This window comes from Bos taurus, chromosome 3 (genome assembly GCF_002263795.3).
Source record: "Bos taurus isolate L1 Dominette 01449 registration number 42190680 breed Hereford chromosome 3, ARS-UCD2.0, whole genome shotgun sequence".
Classification (NCBI taxonomy): Eukaryota; Metazoa; Chordata; class Mammalia; order Artiodactyla; family Bovidae; genus Bos; species Bos taurus.
The window spans coordinates 86,358,016-86,376,610 of record NC_037330.1 but is presented as its reverse complement, the minus strand read 5'-3'; the positions used below and the strand labels follow the sequence as shown (position 1 = coordinate 86,376,610).

Sequence of the window (18,595 nt, the reverse complement as noted above, 5' to 3'; positions counted from 1 at the left end):
TTTTCCAGTGGTCATGTATGGATGTGAAATTTGGGCTGTGAAGAAAGCTGAGTGCCAAAGAATTGATGCTTTTGAACTGTGGTGTTGAAGAAGACTCTTGAGAGTCCCTTGGACTGCAAGGAGATCCAACCAGTCCATTCTAAAGGAGATCAGTCCTGGGTGTTCTTTGGAAGGAATGATGCTAAAGCTGAAACTCCAATACTTCGGCCACCTCTTGCGAAGAGTTGACTCATTGGAAAAGACTCTGATGCTGGGAGGGATTGGGGGCAGGAGGAGAAAGGGACGACAGAGGATGAGATGGCTGGATGGCATCACTGACTCGATGGACATGAGTTTGAGTGAACTCCAGGAGTTCTAATGAACAGGGAGGCCTGGCGTGCTGTGATTCATGGGGTCGCAAAGAGTCGGACACGACTGAGCAACTGAACTGAACTATTTTCTTGTTGTATTTTGCTTAATGTTCTAGTTCTTAAAGTAAGTTTGAATCATGATTTGGACATGGCTCATTGGCACCCCACTCCAGTACTCTTGCCTGGAAAATCCCATGGATGGAGTAGTCTGGAAGGCTGCAGTCCATGGGGTCACTGAGGGTCGGACAGGACTGAGCGACTTCACTTTCACTTTTCACTTTCATGCACTGGAGAAGGAAATGGCAACCCACTCCAGTGTTCTTGCTTGGAGAATCCCAGGGACAGGGGAGCCTGGTGGGCTGCCATCTATGGGGTTGCACAGAGTTAGACACGACTGAAGTGACTTAGCAGCAGCATGATAAATAATCCTCCCAAGTTTATAACCCCTGAAAATATGATAAACTTTGCTTCTATATCAGCTTCTGTGTGCTCTGCTGAGTCACTCAAACTCGTGTCCAGTTGTTTGTGACTCCATGGACTGTAGTCTTCTGGGCTCCTCTGTCCATGGAATTCTCCAGGCAAGAATACCGCAGCAAGTTGCCATTTCCTTCTCCACGGGATCTTCCTGACCCAGGGATCAAACCAGCACCCACTGCATCTCCTGCATTGGTAGGCAAATTCTTGAACTCTAGGCCACCTAGGAAGCCCATGTCATCTTCTACTTCATTATTAAGAACGTTGACTAAATTAAACCAAGAATGCATCTAGAGGCTTCCTTCATGGTGGTGGTGGTGGTGGTTTAGTTGCTAAGCCATGTCCTACTCTTGTGACCCCATGGACTATAGCCTGCCAAGGTCCTCTGTCTGTAGGATTTTCTAGGCAAGAATACTGGAGTGGGTTGCCATTTCCTTTTCCAGGGGATTTCCTGACCCACAGATCGAACCCAGGTCTCCTGCACTGCAGGCAGATTCTTTACCAACTGAGTTACCAGGATGTGTACTTAATGGTAGCAGTTACTTTCGGCTATGGCCATTCATCCCAGTCACCTGACTATCCCGTCATACCTTCCTCATTTCAAGAACTAATGTTTACATGATATTTAACACATAATAAGCTGTTTATAGGTGACAGCTTATTTTATTTTCATGAAAGTCCTACCACATTTATATCATTGTTCCCATTTTGGAACTGAGGAAACTGAGGCTTAGAAAGATTCCCTTTCATAAGGTCACCTGGCTAAGAACATGGTAGTCATGATAGAGTGAAGACAGGCCTTTGACTCAGTCCTTTCTTCCTCCTCTCCCTTCACAAGTCTATAGGGGGAAACTTATCAAAACTTTTGCACCTGAAGATTCCCTAACCTACGTGTCATCAAGGCCAGGAGGTTGGTTCAGTCTAAGTGAGTCTCTTTGGGCTCTAATGACCCTTGCTTTCTGCCCTTTAAAGGTAAATGAAGGACTCAAAGAAGCAATGGTAGCCTAAAATCAGGAAGAAATACAGAACAGGAACAAACACAGAACCTGTAGAGCCTGACTGCTTTGTGTTTTTATAACCTTGTGTATATTATGTATGCTGTTTCATGGGCTTCCCAGGTGGCTCAGTGGTAATCTACCTGCCAGTGCAGGGGACACAGGAGATGTGGGTTCAATCCCTGGGTCAGGAAGATCCTCTGAAGGAGAAAATGGCAACCCTCTCCAGTGTTCTTGCCTAGAAAAATCCCATGGACAGAGGAGCCTGGTGGGCCACAGTCCACAGGATTGCAAAGAGTCGGACATGACCGAGCAACTGAGCATGAGCATGTATGCTGTTTAAGAGTCTCTGCCTCAGTTTACATATCTGAACAATAGGAGTAATGACAGAATCTTCCCCTTAGGGTTATTGTGGGGATCAAGTGATTTAATTCCTGCAGTGTGCTTAGAATAGGGTCTTTAATAAGTACCCAGTCAATTGTAGTGGTTGCTGTTGCCAATAGCACATTATTGCTGGAAAGTCAGTGTCCTGTATGACACCCGTTACTAGTGGAGTAAAATGTGCTCCTTCTCGTTGAGTCCCAGGGCAGCCTTCAGGCCAAGATAGCCATCAGCAGGGAAAGGGCTTTCACAAAATTTTTCTGAAGTATTTAGGTTTACTGCAGAGGATTAAAGTACACATAAATACACGAATGTGCACTCAGTCTAAACAAACTCTTACTTGTTTTCTCCCAGAGTTTGGGAGTAATTGGAGGTGCTCTGGGGAGCATATTTCTGTATCTGTTTCCTTGCTGTAGTCAGGATGTCCAGTGAGAAGCGTGTGCCCTTCCAAATGAGTGAACACAAGCAGGAATCAACGCAGAGCATTCTGGACAGTCAGACAGAGCCTTTACTGCCATTTCTGAGCAGCAGAGTCCAGTCTGCCAGTGGAGTTTGGCAAAAACTGATACAGAAACATCTTTAAATCATGGGGTTTGAGGTGCAGGGACAGTTGGGGGGTGGGTGGCGGGAGTGAAGCAAAATCCTCCTAAGCAATTTATACAAATTTTGTTTGTTTTTAAAAAGCATATCCTAGAGTTTGAGGCTAGTATCTACTTGAGCTCAACTCCCACCTCAGCCATTTACAAACTTTGTGACTGTGGACAACATGCCACCTCTCTGAAACTAATCTGCCGAATGGTGCTGGAAGAATTCTGGACGAGAAGGGGTGCAGGGCATGAAAAGAGATGGCTTGACTTTGGTGGGTGTCCACCCACCCATCTAGACCCCGGGGCTTACGTGCTTATGGGCATGGGCTGTCTTATTCACCCCACAGTGGCTCAGGCATTGCAGAGTAGGGCAGTAGTTTCTAGAGCTGGCATGTGATAAAATTTTCACTGGCAAAGACAATGTGATAAAAATGAATACCGTTTAGCATGTGCTGCTTCTGTCTGGAACACTCTCTATATCATGTACATATACAAACACATATATATGTACAAAATACAGATGTATATATGCTCACACCTAAATAATTTCTGTGTATGTTTTCACCTTAATTCAAATATCACTTCTTTAGAAAAGTCTGACCCCTAGGTTGCATTAGGTACCTCACTTAATGAGCCCTTATAAAACCATTTGATATTCCTTCATTCACTTATCACAGTTTGTATTTATACATTTGAGTGATACCCATCTTAGGGTGACCAGCTGTCCCTTTTGCCTAGTACTGAGAATTTTCTAGGACATAGGGATTTTAGTGCTAAAACTGAGAGAATCCTGGCCAAACCTGAATCATCAGCCCCCCTAGTCTACTTTCCTCTTAAGAGAGCGGTTCCATGAAGGTGGAGACTGCACTCTTTTCTGTACATTTACTTTCAGTGCCTGGATCACAACAGGAACTCAGGAAACATCTGCTGAACCCATCAAGAAATGAGTGAATATAAAATGGTCCTTCCTTGCAGGGAAGAAAAACCAGAAAAGCTCTTTACCCCTGAGATTACGTTAGGTGTTAAATTTACCCTTTTTATAAACTATCTTTATTTGACAAAATTTAAAGTTGATAATATTGTATAGTCTCCTGCCTTCCCTCACCCCCTTCCTTTCTGGGGATTGGAACTCCTACTGATTTGACTGATTTCACTCATTTAATGAAAAGAGAACCAGAATAGTTAGAAGATTTATCCATATGCTGAAGTTCTGTACTATAAACTCCATGAGGGCAGAAATTATAGATATATTCAGTTCACTTTGTATCCCTAGGGCCTGGCATAGTAAGAGCTGAATAAATATTTGTAGAATAAATGAATGCATACATTCTCTGCCCAGCTTCAGGACACTCAGGAGTAGACCCAATGCACCTAACTCCCTTTTCATCCTTACCTTCTCATACACCCTCCCACAACCATAACATCACTTCAGCATTCACCCCCACTGGGTGGATGAGAAGCTCATGCCTTTCCAGATCAGGAATCACGTGGTCCATCCCTGCCTGTCCTGTCTCATCCCTTGATGTACTTTCCTAACACCTAATGGACTTCCATGGTCTGCTACAAAAAGACATTGCCATATCTTGAATACCAAGAGCATCTGTCTCACCTACATGGCTTTGTTCAAGCTATCCCCTTGACCTGGAATGCCCGTTCTGTTTCATCTTGCTAAATCTTACTAGTCTAAGTGTATGTCCCATTCTCTAAGAGCCACAGTCTGGACCACTTCATTCCTTACCCAGTGTGCCCTCCACAGCATTCCATGCTTTGTCTTTACCATCCCATGGACCACACTCTTTTCTATTTGACTCTTTACTTATCTAGCTCCCCCTAAATGAGGAGTTTCTTGCAGACTAGAGCTCTTTCTCATTCATCTCCGTGTCCCCAGTCAAGAGAGATAGTGTGCTATTAGGTGTCTAATAAATGTTTGTAGAAATAAGGGGAGGTATCAGTTATCTCTTGCCTTTAATATTTTAGGTGGGAAACAAACATAAGATCCTCATGACACACAACAGGACGTGTATTTTTGTTCACAAGTCTTATCAGTTGGCTGAGTGGTTCTGGTGATCCAGGCTTGCCAGCTGCTGGTTGACTAAAAGGATTTGCTGATCCGATTTTGGCTGTCTCATGTATCTGAATCATCACGTGTGACAACTGGACTGACTCAGCTTTCTGCATATCTGTCCAGAAGGCTCACTGGGGCATGTACTCATGGCAGAGGGAGAAGAGGAAGAACAGGAGCACACAGTTCTTGAGGTTTTGGCCTGAAAACTGGTACCTAATGTCACTTCTGCTCGATTCTGTTGGCCAGACCGAGTGACAAAGTTGATCCAGACTCAAGGGATGGGGACCCCACCTGTCAATGACAGGGGCTGCGAAGTCACATTGCAGAGCAGGTGGATGCAGAGAGGGCTAGGAAATGGGGACCACGACCGCAATCAGTTCACTACAGAGAGGGAGCCAGCCAAGGACTGTCACGTCAGTTTCTTTCCAAAATGATCCCTTTTGCTACCTTGACACCTGGATGAGTTTATCAGAAAGGTTCTTAAAGAAGAAGCCAGGCCCATCCTTTGGCAGGAGTGACTTCCCCACCATCAAAGGTATTTAGCAAGAAGCTGAATTCCATGGTCAGAGGGACCTCACATGGGAGGAAGATAAGACTGCTTCTAGCCTTGAGGGTCAATATTTTCACATACTTTTCCCCTTTCTTTCCAGATCAGCAAAAACCCAATCTTTGTACCAGGTGTCTGGGGCCCTTATTTCTCAGCCATGGTCCCTGGGTTCTGGCTGAATGAAGGTGGTCAGAGCGTTACTGGAAAACTGGTAAGTTGACCCTTTCTTCCTATGGTCTTTAATGTTTTTCCACCCTTGACTAGTCCATTTTGTCATATTCTTTATACCCAGTATCTGAAAGATTTGCAGACTCTTAAAGCAGAATTAACTTTTCCTTAGCATACAACCTCACATGTGGAGCATATGCAGCCTGTGTTTGCCAAAGGAATAAATGTTGGTCCAGGCATTGATGACTAACCGATCTTCTCACCTAGCTTTCTTTTCACATAACAACCCATTTTTCTCATGGCAACAAGAGTGATGTTCTACTGTGTGAAAAGGACTGTGTTAATTTCTAGCCAGCATCCTTCACTGGTTCCTCATAGCCCTGGGGGCATAGTTCAGATAGTTTTCTGGGCACATCATTCCCTTTGTGGTCTATCCCTTCCAGTCTGGCATGTGAACTTGTCACTACGGCTGGATTGCCCTACTCACAGCTTCCCCGTGGCTCATGTTATTCGACTCCTCTATGTCTTGGTATATGCTCTGCTTGGAGAGTTCTTTGTCACTTGCTAGCTTTACTTGATCTTTAAGACATAGCTTCAGTTCTTAGCACATTCTGAGATAATCTGTATTTTCCAGAAATCTAGGAGCTCTTTAAAGGTATGGACCATATCATACTTCTCTTTGTATCCAGCCCCATGCAATCCCTGGGTCAGGAAGATCCCCTGGAGAAGGGGCATGGCAACCCACTCCAGGATCATTGCCTGGAAAACCCCATGGACAGAGGAGCCTAGTGGGCTACAGTCCATAGAGTTGCAAAGAGTCAGATACGACTGAAGCGACTTACATGCAGGAGCTCTTTAAAAATATGGGCCATATTGTACTTTTTGTATCCAGCCCAGTGCCTGGTTCATAAAAGGTGCTTAGAGAAAATGTGTTGAATTCATGGGGTCATCTCATAGGGAAGACAGAAGATCAATAAAAATGAGATGTGTACTATACCTAAGGTATAAGACGCAGAGCTGGAACAAAGCTAGATTAAGAAATTCTTGGCAATAGAGACAGTTATGTGCTGAGCTTTAATGATAAATAGGGACCAACCAGACAAAGAAAGGCAGGGATATTTCCTAGGTAGGAGAACTGGCATAAACACAAAGTTATCCGAGTGAAAAAATAACAAGGCATGCTGCTGCTAATTAGCTTCAGTGGTGTCCGACTCTGTGCGACCCCATAGACGGCAGCCCACCAGGCTCCCCCGTCCCTGGGATTCTCTAGGCAAGAACACTGGAGTGGGTTGCCATTTCCTTCTCCAATGCATGAAAGGGAAAAGTGAAAGGGAAGTCGCTCAGTCGTGTCCAACTCTAGCGACCCCATGGACTGCAGCCCACCAGGCTCCTCCATCCATGGGATTTTCCAGGCAAGAGTACTGGAGTGAGGTGCCATTGCCTTCTCCAAACAAGGCATATTTGAGTATAATTGCAAACTTTCAGTTGTGGCATAAACTGTTCTTAGAAAAATGGCTTGCAATAAAATTGGGAGAACTGGTCAGGGACCCCACAGAAGAAGACCAAGAGGAACAGGTAAAAGATTGGAAGAGTGACAGATGTTGTCAGATCTCTGTTATAAAAACTGGCTAGTAGCCCTCAGGAAGAAAGCTTAGGTGTACATAGCCCAACAAAAAGAGACTAGCTTCAATAGACTGACCCACTGACAAAAAGCCATGAGAGCTTGAATGAGAACAGTGGCAATAATGACTGAGAATTGAGGTCGAGAGATCAGCAGTCCTTTGAGGGATTAAATGTGGAAAAGCAAGAGAAAATGAGACCCAGCCTCGGTTACCCAACCTCACATTTACTATGTTGTATTGAAATCATCTGTTTATGGTCTGCTCCTCTCCAGCTCTTCTGAATGTTCAGCCAAATCAAAAGTGGTCTGATCCCAAGCTGAATGTGGATACAAATGACCATGAATTTCCATTTCTCAGTATGTTTGTATATTAATCTTAGATGCCTTGTGTTCTCTCTCAAAGTTGACGGATGCATAGGTGTGTGCCTCCACTCTTATGCCGGGCTATTAAGATATATGAATTAGTCCCCTAATAGTCCCAGGTTTAAGGAGCTCGTTTTCTAGTAGGGAAGTGTAAATTAAATAACATTCGATTGTTCTCAATAGAAAAGTTGAGAAGAAGACATCACTCTGTGCCAAAGGTGCAGTGGGATTGGAACTTGACGATCTCCTATTTAAACGTTGTGTCATGTCTTTTACACAACTTTTCAACTTAAATATCCACTTCCTTTCCGTGACACAAAGAAAACCCGTTACTGAAACAAACACCTTTACAAGCCCACATTATGGTATAATTACCTTGGAAGACTCAGAATTCATAGCAGACACAACCTAGAGTCTTTTATAACAAAAAAACAAAACAAAAAAAATCACTATTTTTTATCACTATTTTCATTAAACTAACTCTTTTTGCAGGATGCATTGTCCATGAAGCTGTCCGTCAACAGGTTTTCAGAGACTCAGTATGCCAGTTGAACATCTGTGTCAGTCAAGAAATGCTTTTCCTAGTATTTGGCTTAGACTTTGTTCCGTTGCTATGGATATAAGCCATCTTTGCCCAAACATTATGATGTATTTTGGTGGACAAGAATTGGTTATGCCTACTTCCTGAGCCTGAAATTAAAGCTTAAAGAGTGACTCTTTTCTGACCATTAACAAAATCTTCATAAGTGTCCACTATGGTTTTTGAAAAGAATCATGGGAACTGTTGGCCTTTATCTAGTTAGTTGATTTTGCACCATCAGTAAAGCTGCATATAGAGTTCTACTTTAGATAATTCTATGTATATAGTTTCATTGGACCTTGGGATGGAGCATGATTGACCCATGTGTTACAAAAAGCAAAATCTAAGGAAGTCCAGAAGCTAGCAAAATGGAGCAAAATCTGAATCAAGAAAAAAACAGACTATCCAATAAAGCATCAGTTCAAAGAGGCCAAGCAAAGAGACATAAACCACCTAGAAAATAGAGATATAAAAAGAATAGCAATGATGATGCTAATAATAATAGCAACAATAATTGTACCTTATTGAGTGCATTTTCCCATGGGAAAGATTTCTATATATAATCTTGTTAATCCTTGAGTGATAGTCATAATAATCACAATGCCTAATATTTATTTTGAAGACTTATTTAGTCTCTATTACAAGAGCCTTTCATGTACTATTTTATTTAATCCTCTTGGAACTCCGACAGGTTAGGTACAGTTGTTATCCATATTTTACAGATAAGGAACTGAAACTCAGGGTCTCAAGCACAGCCTGGAGAGTTTCCTGACGCACTGTTAATGACCTTTTTACATGATTCCTTTGCCACTTATCTTTCCTTTCTATTTACTTATTCTGGTTCATGTTTTGTGAATTCTTATCACTGGTTTTTCAGCATATTGTCATTGTACAGAACACTATAAGAGGAAGTTACATCTCTTTTGTTCTGTGTTTCATATGTACACCTTCTCTCATATACTTTGTTTATAAGAGTCTGCTCTATTATTATACTGTCCAGAATACATTACAAGCATGCAGTCATAAATATATCATCTAAAGTGGAAGAGAAGAGACAGAAGAAGAAAAGGGAAGTAAAGGAGAGAGGGGGAAAAAAAGAAATAAAATTTATCTGAACTCTAGATTTGGAAAAAAAGATATTTTGTCTTATTTTTGCAATTAAATACAGATCTTCCATCACAAAGCAAAGTCTTTCATTCCAAGTATATGAATAGATTGGTACTTAAAAAAAAAAAAAGTCTCCATCTGGTTAACTTCAGGATGAAGAAAAAAAAAATAGGATAGAATCTTTTCTGGCTCTGGAGTCCTTGCAGTTTCATCTGCCTGAGATTTGGGCTTGTTTTCCACTCATTTCAAACTTGTGCAGCCGATATTTATTTCCTCTTAGAAAGGCACATACCCTGTTCCCATGGATGATTTATTTCAGCTCACCAAACACCCATCAAAGACTGTCTCGTGCTTGTCGATACTCTTTCCAGAATAGCTGTGCAAAAACCATCGTTTTTTGCCCAGATTTTTTCCACAGAATACCAACCCATGCAGTCACTGCGTCCAGATGCTGAAGCTTATTTCCAACTGGACCTCAGCCATCCTTCTCTCCAACCTGTCTTCTCTATCTTACTTGAAGTCATTTTTATTGGGGCAGGCACTGGGTAAAAGAGACTAGGACAGATTCCTAAGCTGCGCCTGTGGTGCACTGGCTTTCTGGGACACCAGGGCTTGGTGGAAATTAACATTGAATTGCTTGGAGTCAGAATTTAACTTTATAAACTTGAGCCACAGGGTTATGTGACCTGCTGCTTGCTCTTGGAGTTTAGGATTTGTGCATCATGAGTGCCTATCTGCTTCCTCCTTTATCACCAATGCCCTTCAGCCTGGGGCTAGCCTCAGGGGCTCAGCCAGTCCTCCATAACTGAGTGTATACAGAGTACATCATGCAAAACGTTGGGCTGGATGAATCACAAGCTGGAATCAAGATCACCCAGAGAAATATCAACAGCCTCAGATATGCAGATGATACCACTCTAATGGCAGAAAGTGAAGCGGAACATCATCAAGAGCTTTTTGGTGAGGGTGAAAGAGGAGAGTGAAAAGGCTGACTTGTAATTCAGCATGAAAAAAGCTAAAATCTTGGCATCTGGTCCTATCACTTCATGGCAAATAGAAGGGGAAAAAGTGGAAGCAGTGACAGATTTGGTTTTCTTGGGTTCTGAAATCACTGTGGATGGTGACTGCAACCATGAGATTAAAAGAACCTTGCTCCTTGGAAGGAAAGCTAGAGCAAACCTAGATAGCATATTAAAAAGCAGAGACATCACTTTGCCAACAAAGGTTCATATAGTCAAAGCTATGGTTTTCCAGTAGTCATGTACAGAAGTGAGAGTTGAGTCATAAAGAAGCCTCAGTGCCAAAGAACTGATGCTTTCAAATTATGGTGCTGGAGAAGATTCTTGAGAGTCCCTTGGACAGCATGGAGATCAAATCAGTCAATCCTAAAGGAAATCAACCATGAATATTCATTGGAAGTGTTAGGGGAGTGCGTGATTTCCTCAGTTCTGTCTCCTCCCAACAAAAATTTGAAGCGATGGACCAGCATTACAGCCCTCAGACAGACCAGTGTTACAGCTGTCAGATGGATCAGTGTTACAGCTCTGTGTTACAATTCAGTTTTATTTAGAAAATAAAGGAGAATACATCCTCAAGGCATGAGGGCATGATGACCCAAAAGACATGAAGAGAAGAGAGAGACCCCGGTCCTTTGGCTCCTCTTTTTATATGTTTTTTCTTCTCCACCTAGGCCTGCCCTTTGTAAATTGGACGAGCCAGGACTGCTGTTTGTTCTACCTGAGGTCCTCACTCCAGTCCTCAGACCTTCCTTTGTTCTATTTTCATGGGCTTCTGCCTTCCTTGTCTTTTAGCCACTGCCATTCTGGACTCCCTTTTCCTATTCTAACTACCTAGCAGAAGTATTTATACTGAAGCTGAAGCTCCAATACTTTGGCTACCTGATGTGAAGAGCTGACACAATGGGAAAAGACCCTGATGCTGGGAAATAGTGAAGGCAAAAGGAGAAGGAGCAGTGGAGGATGAGGTGGTTAAGTAGCATCATTGACTCAATGGACATGAATTTGAATAAGCTGCAAGAGATAGTGGAGGACCGAGGAGCCTGGTACACTGCACTCCATGGGGTCACAAAGAGTCAGACGGAACCTAGGGACTGAACAACAACAAGATGAAGAGCTTAGACTGTACACAGCTTACAGAGATAAGCGTACAGAGATCCAGCTTACAGAGATAGTGATGTCACTACCTGTGACTTCATTTAGTCAGTTTCCTTCCTGTTACAGAGAGATTTCCTGAGGGATTACTCTGGGCCAGGCAAGGACATGGTCACATGATTCCTGTCCTCCAGTAGCTTATCATCTAATGGGAAAGTTGGATACAGAACTGGTAATTATAATTTATTGTAGCACATAAAAGTAAATTGCACTACCCCTACAGTCGACTGGAAGAATCTGTTCTATGCTAAGCACATTCAGGCCCTCGTGAAGATTCAGGATTTTATCTGATCTTCACAGCATGTTTGTGTGGTCAGTTTTATAAGTGTTACTAGTGACTAAATAGGCTCAGAACAGTGAGGTAACTTGATCAAGATCTAACAGCTATAGGTGGTGAGAGCCTTGATTCAAACCCAAGTCAGCTACTGGAAGCCCCAGATCTTTCCAGAAATGGACCTGACTTTTGTAGAGCTGCCTTTCTGAATTTTTTCTTACAGTTCTCTTGTGCACTTCCTTGAGAAGCAATTATTTTATCAGCTAGTGTGACTTTTCTTTTCAAGTGTATTAAAACACATAGTTAGTAGACTTTGTGAGGTCATGAAAGAGAAAAGTGTGTGAATCAGTGTTGGCAGGATCTAGGTGTATAGGTGTGTTTCATGCCAAGCATCTCACATTAGCTAATTGGACCGACTTCATGGATACAAAGACCAGCTCTGCATAAACAGATGCTTCTCTGTTTCCTCCTCCTGCCCAGGCCTCCACTTTTTTTTTTTTTTTCTTTTGTACATCCCCCTAGATCCTGCTCAGCTTCCTAATTACCTTCTCAATTCTAATCTTTCCCCCTTTAACCCTGGTGTATTAGTTTGGGCTGCTATTAAAAGAAAGTTCGACGGACCAAGTGGCTTATAAACAACAGAAATTTATTTCTCATAGTTCTGGACACTGGAAGCCCAAGGTCAAGGTAGCAGCATGGTTGGGGTCTGGTGAGGGCCCTCTTCTGGTTTTCAGAAGGCTGTCTTTTCCTTGCATCTTCACCTGGTAGAAAAGGAGAACTCTGGTTTCTTCAGATCTTTATAAGGACACTAATCCCATTCATCAGGCCTCTACCCTCATGACCTAACCACCTCCCAGAGGCCTCACCTCCCAACACCATGACATTGGTGGTTAAGATTAAAAGTATGAATTGGGGGGCAGGGGTAGGGGGACACATTTAGTCACATCACCCTCTCTAAAGATTGCAGCTAAAACAATCTTTCTAAAGCATAGAGATGACCCTGTCTCTCTTGTTAGCTCTCCAGTTATCTGTAAAGTCTAAACTTGAGTGATGTTTATTTATACAGTCAGTATTTATTGAGTGCCTACTGTTTTCAAGGCACTGTTCTGAGTGAGAAAAAGGCAATAAGTAAAACAACCCCTTCTGCCCCTCCTCTGAAAATCTGTCCTCTTGTCAAGCTTACATTCTAACAACAGGAGACAGATAATACACAATAAAATGATAAGTAAGTTTTATTTTATGATATAAGTTGTAAAACTAATAGAGGAAGTCAACTTGTGAGTTGACTTTGCAGTTTTAAATAGGGTGGTCAGGATAGGCCTCATTGAAGTGACATCTAACAAATATGGTTTGGAAGGGAGTTAGCCATTTGGTGGGTTCAATCCCTGGGTTGGGAAGATACCCTGGAGAAGGGAAAGGCTACTCACTCCAGTATTCTGGCCTAGAGAATTCCATGGACTGTATAGTCCATGGGGTTGCAAAGAGTGAGTCGGACGCAACTGAGTGACTTTCACTTTCACTTAGCCATTTGGAAACCTGGGAGAAGAACATATCAGGCCAAAGGAAAACCAGTGCAAAGATCCTGAGGGGGTCGCTTACCTGGAATAATGTAGGAATAGCAAGGAGGCCACAGGAATGGGGCAGAGGGAACCGGAATGAGAGTTGTAGGGAATACAGTCAGAGAGCTAATGGAGGTTGTATTTTGGCCACTGTAAGGATTTTGGCTTTTACTCTGTAAAATGGGAAGTCACTGAACAATGATGAACAGAGGAGAGATATGCTATGACTTCGGTCTTTAAGTATCATTCTGGCTGCCGTCTGCTATGTTGGGAAGAAACTGTGGATGGGAGTAGGGGAAGTAGAAGCAGGAAGACCAGAAAGAAGCTCTTGGAGTAGGCCAAATGAGAGGTGAGAATGATGGCCGTGGGCTTAGTGAAAAGCGCCCAGATTGGGGATATGTTTTGAAGGTAGAAGCAAAAGTATTTCCTGCTGGATTGAATGTGAAGTGTGCAGAAAAGACAAAGGAGAGGGGTTTTGAAGGATAATTTTTCTATGGATGGAGACAGTGGATTAAATATCAAGGAGGTAGAGGGCAGAAGGAGTCAAGGATTACTCCGTTTTCTGACTGTAGTAACTGGTAAACTCACTGTGATCCTCCATTGTTTGTCTTCGTCTTGGTAAAGTACACCATCATTTATATACTTATTAAAGCCAGAAATTTAGGATTCGTACTTACCTCCCTCTTTTCCCTCTCTGCCCACGTCCAATTCATCAGAAAACCTTGTTTCTAACTCCAGAATGTACATCACCAATCTAGCTGTTTCTCTTTACCTTCACTCCCAGCACCACTGGCCAAACCACCGTTGTCTGTGTCCTGGACCATGTAAGGTGCATCTTTTGTACACAGCATGTAATTAGGTCTTGCCTTCCTGTTTTGTTTTATAACCTCTGATTTTTCTTGGAGTGTTTAAGCTATCAACATTTAATGTAACGATGAATATACTCAGATTTAGTCTTCCATTTTACTCTTGGTTTTCTGTGGTCACTTTTGTTTTTTTGCTTTCTCCATCTCACATTTTTGTCTATTAGATTGAATATTTTCCAGTTTTGAAAATTTCATTTTTCTACTGGTTTGTAGGCATTTTTCCATTCTTTTTAAATGCCTTTTTTTAGGAATTATAGTAAACATTCTAAACTTTTCAGTCTACTTAGACTGTATACTGTATAACTTTGTGTAAAATTCAAAAAGCATTCAACTCTGTAGTTGCATTTACTAGTTCCCCCAACTCTTTATGTTGTATTTTGTGTGGTATCTACAAAGCTGTACACGCAACAGAACAGTAGTTGCTGTACTGTTTGCTTTAACCCGGTCTGCTTGGAATGCCATAACAAAATGCCACAGACTAGGTGGCTTAACCAGTAGACATTTACTTTCTTACAGTTCTGTATCAAGGTGCTATTTATGCTGTCAAGTTTGGTTTCTGGCGAGAACTCTCTTACTGGCCTGCACAGGGCTATATTTTCACTATGTCCCTCACATGGCCTTTGCTAGGTGTATGACATAGAGAGGGAGCTCTGGTGTCCCTTCCTCTTCTTATAAGGACAACAATCCTATCAGATTAGGGCCCCACCCTTATGACCTCATTTAACTTTAATTACCTCCATAATGTCTCCATCTCCAAATGCAGTCTTATTGGGGGTTGGACTTCAACATCTGAATTTTTAAAGGATACCATTTAGTCCATAACAGTCAGATGTATTTCAAAGAAATTCTGAGAAACAAAACATAATCTTTTGTGTTTACCTACATAGTTACAATTTCCATCATTTTTAAAAATTTCTTTATGAAATTATTATGAAAAAATTAAGCTTCCATCTGTATTTCCCTTCACTCTAAAGAACTCTCTTTAGCATTGCTTTGGTTCTTACAGGTCTACTGGTGAAACAACAACAAAAATACCTTCTTAGTTTTCTTCTTTTTTTTTTTTTTCTTTCAACAGTTAAATATGTCAATATATTGCATTCTGGCACCATTGTTTCTTATGAGAAGTCAACCATCATTTATTTTGTTCTTCCCCTTCATGCAGTATATCCTTTTTCTCTAGCTACTTTTAAAGTTTCTCTCCTAATCTTAGTTTTATGATGGTGTGCACATATGTGGTGTTTGAGGAATTTATCCTTCTCCAAGATTTGCTATACTTGTTGAATGTGTAAATTGCTGTCTTTTACCAAATTTGAGAAATCTTTAGCATTTACATAGAAATGTAATGACATAGAAATGATCTTTCTATGTATTTTCTAATATTGCAATTACATAGAAAATATCTTTTCTACGTATCTGCTCGTATTCCTCCTACTGTGACGCCAGTTATACGTATTGAAGACCTTAGGCTATTGTCTCATGGCCCCACCTGAGGGATTCTGTGGTTTTTCCCTCCCCCTAGTTTTTCTCTCTGTCTTTCTCTTCTCTCTCTCATTAGACACTCTCTATTGGTTGTTTATCAAGTTCATGGTCTCTTCTGTCTGCAATTTCCAATCAGCTATCAGGCCCATCCACTAAATATTTATTTCAGATATTATATTTATCAATATTAGAATTTCTACTTTTTGTTATAATTGTTTCCATTTCTTTACCATCTCCTATCTATTTATTAGTTATGGAATGTTATCCTTTTATATCCTTGAGCATTGTTAACCTGCTGGCTTTAAAATTCTTGCCTTTTTATTTTAACATCTGTATTATCTCAGGGATGTTGTCCATTAAATGGCCTTTCTCTTAAGTAAGGATTACATTTTCCTGTTGTGTCTAGTAATTTTGACTCTTATCTTTAATTTTGTAATTGAAGTCATATAGTGACACTGGCTTATACCTTTTTTCTGGAGAGTACTTTTTTTTTAAGCAAGCAATTTAATGACTGAATGCAAACTCCAAGGTTTTTCTCTCTTATAATGGACACCTACTGAAATCTTTGTTGAACTCTTTAAGCCTTAGCTAGGCTACATATTATGTAATTCGTAGATCATCCAGAGATCAAGGTAGCGTTTATAGTTATAGTGTTGAACTCCCTTTTAATGTCTGTCTCCTTTCTGATATCTCCCTATCTCTTACTTTCTAGTTGTTATGGTTGCCTTGAGCTCTAACCTCTCATTTCTTAGCTAGGAAGACTGTGTATTTCTATCTGATTATTAGTTGTCATGAATGGCAGTGATTGAGGCCTGCTCTCCAGCAAAAATCTGTAAAATCAAGAAACACATATAATGCTGTTTTTTCCTCCTATGTGTCTATTCCTCATCAGTTTCTACCTGGTTTGGTAACTTTCTAATATCTTCAGAGAATTGTTTAATGTAATTTGATAAGCATTTATAATTGTTATATTGTTGTTTATAATTGTTTGCAAATAAGAGCTATCTAGTCAACTTAAGAAGTAGAACTCCTAAATGATTTCTTTTAAAGCAAACAAGATTACATCTCTTTCCTGATTAAAACCCTTCTGTTGGCCATCTGCATGTCATCTGTCTGGTCTTCTTTGGAAAAATGCCTATTTAGGTCTTCTGCCCATTGTTTGATTGAGTTGTTTATTTATATTGGGTTGTATGGGCTGTTTGTATAATTTAGATACAATCCTTTGTTGGTCTCATCATTTGCAAATGTTTTTTCCCATTCTATAAGTTGTCTCTTCATTTTGTTGATGGTTTCCTTTGCTGTGCAGAAGCTTTTCAGTTTGATTAGGTCCTATTATCTAGTTTTGCTTTAATTTATTGTGCCTTAAGAGACTGATCTAAGAAAATATATTGCTACAATTTATGTCGAAGAATGCCTATGTTCTCTTTGAGAATTTTTATGGTGTCATGTCTTACATTTAGGTTTTTAGACCATTTCAATTTAGACCATTTATTTTTGTTTATGGTGTGGGGGAGTGATCTAATTTCATTGTGGTCAGAATGCTGCTAAGTCACTCCAGTTGTGTCTGACTCTGTGCAACCCCATGGACTGCAGCCTACCAGGCTTCTCCGTACATGGGATTCTCCAGGCAAGAATACTGGAGTGGGTTGCCATTTCCTTCTCCAATGCATGAAAGTGGAAAGTGAAAGTGAAGTCGCTCAGTCGTGTCTGACTGTTAGCGACCCCATGGACTGCAGCCTACCAGGCTCCTCCATTCATGGGATTTTCCAGGCAAGAGTACTGGAGTGGGGTGCCATTGCAGAATGGCTATCATCAAAAAATCTACAAATAATTAATGATTGAAGGGGTATGGAGAAAAGGGAAGTCTCCTACAATGTTGGTGGAAGTGTAACTTGGTGCCGCCACTATGGAAAACAGTATGGAAGTCTCTTAAAAAGCTAAAGATAGCGCTACCATGTGAAAAGAAAAAGAAAATTCTAATTTGGAAAGATAACATGCACCCCAGTGCTCATAGCACCACTCTTTAAAATAGCTAAGACATGAAATTGAAAACAAAAGTGAAGTCGCTCAGTCGTGTCCAATTCTTTGCGACCCCATGGACTGCAGCCTACCAGGCTCCTCCATCCATGTGATTTTCCAGGCAAGAATACTGTAATGGGTTACCATTTCCTTCTCCAAGAGATCTTCCCAAGCCAGGGATTGAACCCGGGTCTCCCCCATTGTAGGCAGACGCTTTACCATTGGAAACCACCCAAATGCCCATCAACAGATGATTGGATTAAGAAGATGTGGTATGTATTTACAATGGAATATTACTCAGGTATAAATATTATGAAATACTGCCATTTGCAGCAATATGGAGGAACCTAGAAAATATTATACTAAGTGAAGTAAGTCAGAAGAGAAAAACAAATACTATATCATGTCACTTCTATGTAGAATCTTAAAAAATAACACAGATGACTCTATATACAAAATAGAAACAGACTCACAGATATAGAAGACAAATTTATTGCTAGCAAGGTAGGGAGAGGATAAATTAGCAATATGGGATTAACAGATAAAAACTACTATATAAAATAGATAAGCAGCAAAGATACACTGTACAGCACAGGATACTATATCCAATGTCATATTATAAATTTATAGTAACAGCGTTAGTTGCTCAGTCCTGTCTGACTCTTAGACCCCCACAGAGTGTAGCCCACCGGGCTCCTCTGTCCATGGGATTCTCCAGACAACAATACTGAAGTGGGTTGCCATTCCCTTCTCCAGAGGATCTTCCCGACTCAGGGATCAAACCCAGGTCTCCTACATTGCAGGCAGATTCTTTACCATCTAAGCCAAAGGGAAGTCCTGTATATATAATAACCTATATGGGATATAATTAGAAAAAATAACTGAATCACTTTGCTGTATACCTGACACTAACACAATACTGTAAATCAGTTATACTTCAATTAAAAAAAAAAAGCCACCTATGTCCTCTGATTGTACTTAGAGTAAAA

General features: G+C 41.1%; 1 protein-coding gene across 10 annotated transcripts in view; it reads left to right on the top strand.

The window, feature by feature from the left end:
- FGGY (FGGY carbohydrate kinase domain containing) overlaps window positions 1–18,595 on the top strand; it is a 523,600-nt gene that overhangs the window by 341,388 nt on the left and 163,617 nt on the right. For all 10 annotated transcript variants that reach the window (XR_003033849.2, XM_024989463.2, XM_024989462.2 and 7 more), the window contains one exon: window positions 5,503–5,610. Coding sequence is in view for 9 of the 10 variants with exons in the window: in XM_024989463.2 (XP_024845231.1) it covers window positions 5,503–5,610 (108 nt within the window). In the remaining variant the exon portion in view is untranslated. The remainder of the gene's footprint in view (window positions 1–5,502; window positions 5,611–18,595) is intronic.